This window comes from Pelecanus crispus, chromosome 3 (assembly GCF_030463565.1).
Source record: "Pelecanus crispus isolate bPelCri1 chromosome 3, bPelCri1.pri, whole genome shotgun sequence".
Taxonomy (NCBI): Eukaryota; Metazoa; Chordata; class Aves; order Pelecaniformes; family Pelecanidae; genus Pelecanus; species Pelecanus crispus.
This window is the reverse complement of record NC_134645.1, coordinates 39,158,543-39,170,553: the sequence shown is the minus strand read 5'-3', so window position 1 is coordinate 39,170,553 and position 12,011 is coordinate 39,158,543. Positions and strand designations below refer to the sequence as shown.

Sequence of the window (12,011 nt, the reverse complement as noted above, 5' to 3'; positions counted from 1 at the left end):
AACAAATGATCCTTTTTTAATAAGGCCTCCGTATGCTTAATCTTAGCCAAGAGTAGGCAATTCACAGGGTGAACTCAAATTATGAATTTGCACGGTCGGACTCTGATAACAGCAGGATGCTCTGGGTTACTAACAAGAACATCTCAGCTGGGAACTGCCTACGACCCAAGGTGGACATGGAACCCCAGTGACCCCAAGACCACTCAGCGCCCGCAGGCCCTTGAGCTGTAAGCATGGCAAACCCCTACTGCGTTGCGCCTTCGGCCTCAGGGCTTCTCAAGAAGATTAAATCCACAACAGAAGCAGCACCCTATCACATTCCCCTAGTTGACTTCATTTCATGAAAGCCTTATTTTATGAAACAAATTATAGACTTCAGATGCTTTCAAAAGACGGTGGGAGAGAAGGGAATGACTTGGTAAGAGTGGAGACACAGAGACTAAGGCCCAGGAAACAAAACCGCTGCTGTCCCTTCTTAATTTCTATCAGAAAACAAACACTTCAAAACAAGCCGCCACCAAATTCTCAGTACCCCACGCTGAGCAGCCGAAGGCCCACACGCGCCGGACGCCCGTGACTACCTCAGCGGCGGCAAGGCGGCGGCCTGAGGCAGGGCCGGAGCCGTCGGCCCTCAGAAGGGGAAGGCCGGGCTGTGCCACCGTGGGGAGACACCACGCACAGGAGCCTTATTTCACCCGTGCCCGTCCTCCTCCCGAGCCGCCCCCACAGCGCCGGCGGCACCGCTGGGCCACAACGCCCGCCCCGGGACCCGCCGAGGGGCCGGCGCCCCGCCCCGCCCCCTCCTCCCGCTGATTGGCTGACGGCAGCCCCGCCCTCTGCCGCCCACCTGCGTTCCGCCGCCGCCGCCCTTCGGCGGGCAGTGGTGCGCACGCGCACTGCAGCTCGGCCCGTTAGGGGCCCAGGCCGTCGCCTGACTGAAAATTGCCGCCGGCCTCACTTTGAGAGCGGCAGGAGGGAGAGAGGCGCTCCCACTGCTTTAGTAACGACTCGTGTGTTTCGCCGGAGTTTTGTTGTTTTTTTTTTTTTTATCCTGCTTCTTTGGCGGCTTCCCGTGCCCAGGGCTCGCAGGCGTTCGTGGCGGGGGTCCCGCCAGCCGGCGGGCCCTTGCACGTGACGGCGCATCAAAGAGCCGGCCGGGGTCCTCCCGCGCGAGGCGTCGCAGCCGGTGGGCCGTTGGGAGAGCGCCGTGCCGCGCCGCCGCCTCCCGCCATGTATTACAAGTTCAACGGCTTCACGCAGAGGCTGGTCGGGGCAGCGGCGTCCGCCGCCTACAACCCCCAGGTAACAGGGCCGCCGCCGCCCCGGGCGCCCTTCCGGCGGTGACCTTCGCCGTCCTCTTCCTTCTGCGGCGCCATTCGCTCCCCGGAGCGGCTGGAGGAGCCGGACCCGCCGCCCCCTCCGGGGCGAGCGGCTCTGGCCGCCGGGGGAGCGCCGGCCGGTGGAGGCGGCGGGGCTCGGGCCGAGCCCCGCGCTGTGGCGGCGGGCGGAGGGGGCTGCGGGGGAGCTGGAGTTGCTGGGCGAGTGCGCTTGGCTGCTGCTGTGGTGATCGCCTCGCTTGCCGGCCCAGGCCTCCCCGGCAGGGGCTTCGGGGCCTGGTGGCATTTAATTCGCTGGGGACGGGTCTTCCGCGCCCCTCCGTGCGCATCCGCGGTGCACCTAGCGAGCCGGGCCTGTCGTGTGACCTTGGGCAAGGCGAGACGCTTCGTTCCGCAGTGCACCGCTTGATTCAGTTTTGGGATGCACTGGGTGTTACAGCAAGAAATTAGCGCGCTTTCATCATACAGGACTGCCTCTGAGGTACAACGGTGGCTGCTGGTGTTTTAAAATCGCAGCTGGCAAATCCGAACAGCAGCACAACTAGTCCCCCGTCTTGTCTGTGCATGCGGAAAAACTAATTACTGGAAGCATTAAAATCCTAATTAGAGAGGACACACATCTATAGAAGTTTGTTTAAAGCAAAATGAAAAACAGCCCTTCCTCTGTATGATGCTGACGTATTTCCTAAGTGTATACAGGTTAACGGTTGCATTAAATAGGCTTATACTTTCCATACTTAATAGTTGAAGTGTACATGGTTAATTCTGTGGGAGTGGTGGGGAGCTAAAGGAGGGGATAACAGATCCTGATTACATCAGCCATTTCAAGACGCTGAAGAGTTGCATATTGGTGAAAAGAAACCACAGAACTTGTTTGCTTGTGTAACATCAACATAGATTCCTAAGTAATACTAGGAAGATTTGTAATGTGGTTTTGTCACGGGACAAATGCAGCATGGCTGCTGTACCGTGTTTCTGAGTAAACTTTGAAAAACTTAAGTTCCTACAGTTTAGTAATAAAAAAAGCAACCTGGAGGTTAAGGATTAGAAGAATGATTTTTGAAAAGTCAACCTTCCAAAGAACTGCCTCCAGAGAGCAAACGTGTCTGATATGACTTGAGGTTTTTAAGAAGGAAAAAAAGAGAGAAAGAAATGTGTACACACAGAAGTGAAATCAAAGTTACAGTTTGCTTTTTTCCTAAGAAACTCATTAATAAAAGATAACTGAAAGACACTGCATTCTTGTAGACTATAATGTGTATGGTGATACACAAATAACTCTCTCTCATTCTTCCTTAGCCTAATTCTGTTACCAACCTACTTTACAGTTCTGCTCTCCTGGATATCCTTGACTATGCAAATTTTACTTGGAAAATCCAGTCATCTTCTGCAAGCAGGAATATTGTATTAAGCTTCTGTAAAATCTCAAGTTGTTTCAAGGGGTCCAGACCAATTACAAAGCTTTTAATTTTCAATTTTCTTGAAGTTAAGATGTTATAGTTTAGATGGATAGACAATTAGAAAGGTTAAGAGAACTGGATGATCAGGTTTAGCATAGTGGTTAATGGGTCATACTCTGCCGGGATGCTCATAACAAGTGAAATACTGCAGGTTACTGCAGGACTTTATCAATTACCTGGAGCAGGCAATAGAGTGCACTCTTGTAAAGTTTACGGAAGACATCAAGGCAGTGGCTCCAAAGTGTTGGAAGTAGAGCTGCCATTCAGAGAGACCTATCTAGAGTGGAGGAATGAGCTGACAGGAACGCTATGAACTTCCATGAGATAAAAAGGCAAAGTTGTGCATGTGGGAAGGAAGAGCCCCTGGCAGGGATGCAAGCTGGGAACTGACAGGCTGGCGGGAGCAGCTCTGTGGTAGAGACCCCAGAGGTACTGGCAGACAGCAAGCTGGGTGTAAGCCAGCAGCATGTCTGACCCATAAAGGAGGCCAACAGCATCCTGGGCTGTATCACCATGTGCATAGCCAGTAGATTAAGGAAAGTGATGGTCTCCTGCTACTCAGCAGTCATTGGATCACATCTAGGTACTGCATCCAGTTGTGGCCACCTTCAGTATGGGAATGTTCTTGATCAACTGGAGCAAGTTCAGCAGAGGTCACCAAGATGGTCAGGGAGGTCAGAGCACTTGTGAGGAGAGTATGAGGAAATAGGGCTTGTTCTACCTGGGGAAGAGAAGGTGTAGGGTAGAGGGGGGCAGCTGCAGACCTAAGACTGGACAGCCAGCACCTACAGGGAGGTTATCAAGATGATGGAGCCAGGCTCTGCACAGTGGTGCATGGTGGGAGGGCAAAAGAGAACAGGCATAAACTCCAACCAGAGAGGTTCAAACTGGATATAAGGAAAGATGTTTTCATGGTGAGAACAGTCAGGCAGTGGAGTGGGTGCCCAGGGAGGCTGTGGAGTCTCCATCCTTGGAGGCTTTCAAGGCCAGACCAGACAAAACCAACAGCAACCTGGTCTCATCTCAGTTTGGACTAAAGAGCTATAGAGAATCATAGAGTCATAGAATCGCTTAGGTTGGAAAAGACCTTTAAGATCATCCAGTCCAACCATTAACCTAACATTACCAAGTCCACACTAAACCAATTAAGGGCCCTTCCATACTGAATTACCCTATGATCTTAATTAAACATTGAGGTACCAGTGACTTTCTGATATGGCAATTTCTGTCCCAAGAAGATTTTTATCCTCCTCTTTCCCATCACTCTTTGGAAGACTTCCTGGGTAGCAGGGCACAGGGAAGACAGCAGAATAAAGAATGTGTTCCAGTCTAAAAGTATGTCTCTTCATTAAGAGTATGTCCAGCAGGCTCCTGTGCTAGAAAACACTATTGTAGTGTTTGGGGCACTTCTTATCTCTTCTACGAAAAGTTATATTCAAAGAATACATAGTAATTAACACTTCATGTGTGTAAAGGGAGGCAAAGGCTAGGGTTACCACGAGGTAGGGGGGAGGACTTCAAGCCCAAGCAGTAAAGTACCTCCTTTTTGGAAGAGTTTAGCTTAGAACACTATGTATTAGTCTCTAGGTCATTGTGACTATTTTTCTACAAATAATACATCCTTTTTAGGATCCTAAGAGAAAAGCCCCAACACAGAAATACAGAAAGCTCTGATAACCACCTGGAGTAAAGTTGTCCTAAAGACAACACTCTTGGCTTCTGGAGCCCAGGTTGCGGAGTATTGCTTACCTTTCTGTTCAGCAGGCTCAATTACATCATAACAATCATCCCATTTTAAGTACATCTTTATTATTTAGGGATTAAAAAGGCAGAAGCAAGATAAGAGGGAAGTACAGAATTCTCTGTTATCGCACATTCTGTTCTGTTAATGAATATTAGGTATGTATGAATATCATTGCACTAGATACAGAAAGACATAAATTCTGAATTCTTGACATCATCTAGATTAAAATGCTGTAGTGTCATATCTCAAAATTGATTCTTAAAGGGTCTATGCAAAACTAGCTTCACATACAGGTATCATTGCAGATAGGAAAGAAAAAGTCTAGATAGATCTCACCTCTGTGTTCTGCAAGGCAGGAAACAATGAGGATTGGAAATACTTTTCTTCTAGAACATTGTAATGATTTCTTTTTAGGTCATCATCGGACATTGTATTTCATTTCAGAGTCATCACTGAAATGTTAAAACCTAATTTTTGAGACTATAGGAGGAGCATTTCACATAAGTCTCATGGATATTGTCTTGCTTAATAAATGTGGTTTTTTTCATATTGAAAGAAACCATCTTTTGTATCTGGCTCACTATTCACACAGTTTAGTCCTCAACTGTGGCACACAAACATGCTATGCAATAGAATAGCTACATATTTAAAAGTTACCTTCACTCCCTTTTTACAGTGTTCTTAGGCTAGGTTTTTGGTAGAATTTTTTTTTTTTTTCAGTTTGACTCTACTCCCAGGTGACACATTCAGATGCATCAGTCTGATAAAATTGTTTGCAATAAATAGAGATTAAAATAAGAAAGGAATCACGTGAGTAAGTAGATGTTAAATCCAAAATGAAGTAAATTTTTTCCTATTGATTTCATTGCTGTATTTAATAAAACCATAGCTCAGCATTTAAAATGGTTTGCTTTTTATGCTTCTGTTTATCTTAATGTTTCTGGAAGGATGCAAGATAGATATCCTGCATTTCAAATTCTGCTTGGTCAAATATGCAGTATAATAATTCACTCTATTCTCTACTGTTACATTCTGATGCAGGTTTAAGCTTACTGTGGGCTTGCAAAATACTAGTCAAAATATATTTCAGAAATTCCTTTGCTGACAGTAACATAACTAACAGCTTATACTAACAACAAAAAAAAATCTCTTAGTTTTAAACCTGTATTGTTCCTTGTCATCATCATCTTTGTCATCATTCTTAGAAGACTTAATTTTGCATTTAACAAAGTTATGTAAAGTAGTATGATGAACAATTTAGCCTGTTTGAATAAAAGGAAATTTCTGAGCTAGTGCAGGTGAGGAGTCACATAGGTTAAAAACTATGACTCATTTAGGAGGATAATGACTGCCATAGCCATTACAAATACAATAAAAACTATTAATTCAAAGAGTTGGCTTATGTTTAAAGTACAAATAGTGGGACCAGTTTCAAATGCCATCAGGTGAAGACAACTATATGAACTTTTCCCTAGTTCTTCAAGGCTGACCATGGTCCTAGTCAAAATTTAGTCATACTACCACATCTTCACTTCATACAACTTATTTGCTTGTAGCTACTTAAAACCCCCACAAACCACAGTTCATTGAGAAACTATAACGGTTAACCTTTTATGCTGTAGATGATACTTAAAATGCACACTTTTACTTAAGTGTGTCATCCCAGTACAAAGCCTCAAGTGATCCTACCTAAAAGCATCCTTGTGTTAGTGGTAACAAATGTATTTAACCTCATACAGTGAGGTATGTTCTCTTATGAAGGACCTGCTATTTAGAAGTGTCTAGGTTCATGAAGTTCGTAAAAGTTCCTTTAGTGCATGTTCTGAAACAGTAAATCTCAGCTTACCTTTGTTTCCTGTTTCCCCTTTTCATTTTGGTCCTTACCTCAGTTTTCTCTACTTTCTCATTCTCTGATCTGTTTGAGCAATTCCCCTAACATTTAAAAACTTAAGTGTGATGCTATCTCCATTAAATTGTGCTCCAAATCCTTAACTGTTTTGTGCTGTCAGGAAAATGTAAATTTAGCTTGGAAATTCATGCTAGCAAGGCATAAGTTTTTTTTTTAACTTGGAGCATGTTGACCAACTAACAGATAGATTGGGTCCTAAGACCTTCTGACGTCTGACAGGAAAACAAACACACTTTACAGAGGGCTAGGCGGAGAGTTTTGTTTGTCGTTTTGGATGTCCTGGCCTTTCGTTGAGGATGTTAGCATTTGACAGTTATTGCTGTAGCGTGCTGATGAAATCAGCTGATGTTGACTCTTCTGCATGAGTAGATCTACTGTACTTTGTCAAAGAATTGGAACAAATTCCTGTTAATATGATTAGAAATAAAAGATTAACACCTTAATATCAGAAGAGGAATTGTCAATGCGAAACATTTTCTTATGAAGCATAGGTTAAACGTGTACAGGCATTCATTTCTCAGTACTATCTCCAGTATAGTGAGACACTGATGTTATGAAATAAACCTGCAGTTTTAGTCATGTTAAATACAAGTGACAATCAAGCATCATTTAAGGTGCCTTAATGACTTGCTTAAAAAATGATCTGTACTGAAATTCTTACATGTAATACTGAGAATTTCTCTTTAGCTACATTAAGCTTAGGAAGCAGCTGGGTGTGAGATAAAGCACTTGCCACTTTCAATAAACACGGACAAGTACCCAGTTGGAACAGCCACATGGTTACGCTAATTTAGCTGAGATTGGTTAGAGCTGACCACGAGATTCACAAGTCATGGACAGAATTCAGGTGGAATTTTATGTTGGGGTGGGGGACCCTGATTAATGCAGTGTCTGTGTTAGGCAAACTGAACTGTGTCTCTTGTGCAGCGTGTGTTTTGCTGTACTCTTTCCTGAAGCCAATGAACCATATAAATGATTTTTATTTAAATTGCTATGTAATGTTCTTCACTGGCACCATGGTGCTTTGGAAGTCATTTACAACAGTACACTGATGATTATATGAGTTTTCTGAAACGGTTTCATGTGATTTCATGATGAAGTTAGTCACTTGAGTCAGGTTTGAATCTCCTATTGCTCCAGCAGAAGGGGATCTTACAACTCTCTGAACAGGAATGTATTTTTAAAGTATGCACTAACTTACGGTTGTTAACTGGACTGATTTCACTATTCTAACAGTAATCCGTAGAGTGTTTCTTGTATCCAGGTGGTATCCTGTAGAGGCAGGAGTTCTAGCGCTAACAACAAATGGTAGGGGTTGCTAATCTCATTTTTAAGCCCCTGTCTGTGAGTTTAGGAATGATGAAAGAAGTATCTTTATCACGGAACTGTCTGAAGTAGTTTGCAGCTTACTCCAATTCTCAGTATTTACAGTTTTTGTACACTACAGATAGCTCATGAAATAAAGTAGACATAATCACAACAAGCAGGAATTGCAATGATCTAGTGACAGTTGAAGTGATCTCAAAGATTGCTCCTGAAAAAGTTGGGCCCTCAGGAAGGCAAAAGTGAGATTCAGAAGTGAAAGGAAGATCAAAGATGCACACTGCTGCCATACTAACAATCAAGAAAGCAAGAAAAGTTTTGGAGAAAAAGTCACCTGCATATTGGCTATAAACGTCTCTTCTATAGTTCTTTCTGTCAAATCACCAACCTTTTAAAGACAAATTAATAAAGTACTTGAAGTTCTTATAGACAAAAATACTGGTCCAAAATTGCCTTCTTCAAGTATTTTGATGTGGCTGGTACTTAGCCTTGAATATATAGCCAGTAACTTCCCCTGGCTAGTAATAGTTTCTTAGATGCTTCATTCTTACTTGTGTGACCGGAACTGCTTAGTCTTAAATAATTCAGTACTTAGCTTCTGTGCAAGCCTGTTAGTAGGAAGGCAGTAGTTACTGAATGAGAATCCAGTTTTGGCTGCTTTCTTTCAAAACATAACCAAGGTCACAAAGGGATTCTAATATTCGTTCAGGCACTAGAAAAGTGGAAAGCTGCATGCATGTCTGCAGAATGGAGCCCTTATATTCTGTAGGCTATTTTGGGATGTTGAGAAATCTTGTCTTCCTGTTGAAGATGCCTGTCGTAGCAGAGAATTTATGTATGGAAAAAACATGTCTGGTCTATGGCAGGCATAAGAGAAAACGAGTGCCAGTCTGTTCCGGCTCCAAATACTGTTCAGGCAGTTCTCTTAAATTCAAAATGCATCAATTAGTCCTTTGAACAGAAACTAGCATTTCAGTGCAGCCTTAACTTGACCCATGGAGAGCAATTGCTGCTTCTGTTTGTAATGAAAACCTGTTGCAGTAACCTACTTGTACAATGCTTTTAATTTCGGTGGCAAGTCAGGAAAAAAAAAAAAAGTTACAGTTGTTTCAGGAGCCATAATGTAAAACATAACTGCCATGTGTTCAGGCATAACTGTTAAATCTAACTATAATAATAAAGGCAAGGAGGCCACCTCATGATTGCTGTGACTTTGTGCACTTAATCTTATCCATAGAACTGGATTATTTAGTTTTTAATTGTGGCAAATGTAGAGTACAACTGTCTGAACTGAAAGGAAATTAAGTTATGCTGCTCATGGGGAGTACCTTGAGGTGTGGAAAGTTGCAGCAGCATGTGAATTATAAGATGGAATTACAGCTGCATAAAATATCCACCATGTCAGAGCTTTGGGAGTGTCCTTGAGCACCACTTACTACATTTGTATAAAACAAGTGGTCTTAACCTCTTTTTCTTCCCTCCTCAAACTATACATCCAAATTATTTAAGGCCCAGTTATTTATGGCTGGTGCTTGCAGCATGCAGGAGGAAGAGTTCATTGAAGTCTCCTCACTCTGTTTGACCCAAGCATCAGGGATTCCCTGCTTCTAATCCTACTACTGGGATAGAGCCCTAGATAGTCTGACTATGTGCAAAAAACCAAGCAGCAATTTGGATCAAGTACCAGCACAGAAAAGCTTGTGATAGCTATAAATTTATGTAATGAAGAAATCAGAAAGGTGGCTTTTATTCTCTTTACTGGGATAGAGCCCTAGATAGTCTGACTATGTGCAAAACACCAAGCAGCAATTTGGATCAAGTACCAGCACAGAAAAGCTTGTGATAGCTATAAATTTATGTAATGAAGAAATCAGAAAGGTGGCTTTTATTCTCTTTGCTAAGCCCTGACCCAAAAGTTGTAGCTGAGAAATGAGTGGGCCAACAATGTGTCTTTAGCTGATTGTCACAGGTCTTCATACCAGATAAATATTCTTTGTAATATATCCTTGTAATGACTGGCACTGCCTAACGTGACAATTGGTACATTTGCAAGCGTTATATACCTTGATATTTTAATCTTTATTTATGCAGGGACTCAAACCAATAGTTTCCACTGAATCCCCAGCTCTGATTTTTGGGACAACAACTAAACTTGCTTCAGATTTACCAGCAACTGATTCTTTCTTGGGTAAAAACAAGGTGCCAGACCTACAGAAACTTTTTCAGGTAACAACATCTTTGAGAGTAACTTAAAGAACAGTGGAAAGTGGGACATATCTTTCCTTATTTTAATGTGGTTAACTTTTTGTCATTCTACAATACCAAAATTTTGTAAAGTCTAGTTAAGAAAGTGTCAAGTACAGTATAACCTGTATACTTGTACTACACTTCAAGGTATTTATGCCTTATATAGGAAATAGGTACAGAAAGTGGAAAGTCTAGTAACATTCTCTGTCTTTTTGCTGGCTTCAGAACATGCTTATTGTATTATTTGACTATTGGAAGCACTTTCTGTCTGGGAAGCCAAGCGTATGCCTTAAAGCAGATCTGGAGGAGCAAAGCAGATCATTACTGGTTTGTGTATAATAATTTGAATATTACTGAAGCTGTTTATAATGTGGTATAAGAAAAGCACAGTAAAGTTTTCAAAGCCAGTTTGTTAGCTAAGCAATTTCTAAGCATACTAGGACTTTTCATAAAGCAAATCAGTTAAGCATTTTTTAAAAAAACTTCAAGAATGTACTTTATATAATGTTCCCTTTTCTCTCTTACATGCCACTTGCATTTGGGATGTGTCAGTCTGACTTGGTGAATAATTTTTTATACATACCTTTTCACATTCTTTTGTTAGTGACACTTTCCCATCCAGGTCCTCTTTAGAAATATTTCAAGATATATTCTTTCTGCCTGCACTTAACAGCTTTGGCTAATAAAATTAACTTGCCTTTGCATTTGTCTTGCTAAATGAGAAGCACGTAATACACTTGATTGTAGATAGCCTATTTGTCAGGAAGTTTCCCTCATGGAAGTTCTTAATTTACCTAAGGTAGCTGGTTACTTACGGCCTTGGTATGGGTGTTCATTTATTTTTTTGTTTGTTTTCTTTTTAAACTCTTCCCACAGAAAGCAGATGGACTGCCAGTACACCTGAAACGAGGAGTTCCAGATAAGCTGCTTTATCGGACCACTATGGCTCTAACAATAGGCGGGACTATCTACTGCCTAGTAGCACTGTACATGGCCTCACAACCAAGAAACCAAAAGTGAATGAACCACAACTCATGGGACTCGTGACGCTTCTCTGAAGGACCTCCTGCATGTGCCTCTGCACTTGCTTTAATTCTGTGATCATATAGGGTTCATTATTCAGATCAAATTTCTTGGAGAGAATGTTTTTAAATTGGTTGCCTTATGTGTTCTAGAAATCAATATAAACAGACTTAAAGACATCGTTTTAACATATGGTTGTAGCTTTGCATTTGTTATCTTGCAGGAGTGTATGAACAGTTGGAGAAAGTTAAGCTTTTCCTTCCTTCCCTCCCCCAACTTAAACAATGCTAGAGATAGGACAGGACAAATACTTTGTGGGCTACGCTCCACATTCCTTAGTGGGAGGATACTGCTGGTTTCTGAAACAGTAAAAGCAAGTCATTTAGTTATTATAACATATTGGGAACCTGTTTCTGTCATACACAGCTCATTTTACATAAGCAGGTGGCAGTGGAACTTTTGCAAATGCTGGTGTATTAATAAATATTTGTTTTAAATATTTGGTGGTAGGACAAAGGGCACATCTCCTTGGAGCATTTGAAGTGGATTTATTCCATAATGTTATCATCACTGTATGCAGCAGAGTGCACCAGTATTGTAGCATCAGTTACATCAGTTTCTGGAATTTCATTTGTCAAACTATCTTACTGTGCAATAAAGATAACTAAATGAGTAATAAAACAGGCAAGTCTCAAAAGTTTCGAACCACTTCAGCTGGCCTGGTAGTGAAATAAACATTATTAGTACACTGTTGTTTAAGTTCAACTTGTAGATCTCAAACCAGACAATTGATTCAGCTACCTTACTGTAATCTTTTTGCGATGGTAATCCTCTTAAAACCCTCTCTCAGAACTCATTGGGTGTTTAACTGTAATTTTCAGTGAAACATGTCACTGCTGCGTATTATTTTCAGTGCACACACATATCTGTTTAGGTACACACATACATACACACGCATTTCCTTTGCT

General features: G+C 42.1%; 1 protein-coding gene across 3 annotated transcripts; it reads left to right on the top strand.

The window, feature by feature from the left end:
- Positions 1-1,209: 1,209 nt before the first annotated feature.
- On the top strand, positions 1,210-11,702 carry COX7A2L (cytochrome c oxidase subunit 7A2 like). Of its 3 annotated transcripts, XM_075707822.1 has the most exons (4): positions 1,210-1,302; positions 9,865-9,999; positions 10,573-10,581; positions 10,897-11,702. In XM_075707822.1, the coding sequence occupies exons 1-4, from the start codon at positions 1,231-1,233 to the stop codon at positions 11,038-11,040; spliced, it is 360 nt and encodes a 119-aa protein (XP_075563937.1). In that variant the 5' UTR covers positions 1,210-1,230; the 3' UTR covers positions 11,041-11,702. The 3 variants fall into 3 exon arrangements, with proteins under 3 accessions (XP_075563937.1, XP_075563936.1, XP_075563938.1); XM_075707821.1 differs by lacking the exon at positions 10,573-10,581; XM_075707823.1 differs by lacking the exons at positions 9,865-9,999; positions 10,573-10,581.
- The last annotated feature ends 309 nt before the right edge of the window (positions 11,703-12,011 follow it).

Coding starts and splice junctions, on each gene's coding strand:
- COX7A2L (XM_075707822.1), top strand. CDS start 1,231: ATGTATTACAAGTTCAACGGCTTCACGCAGAGGCTGGTCGGGGCAGCG. Junction 1,303..9,864: donor CCGCCGCCTACAACCCCCAG/GTAACAGGGCCG, acceptor TTATTTATGCAG/GGACTCAAACCAATAGTTTC.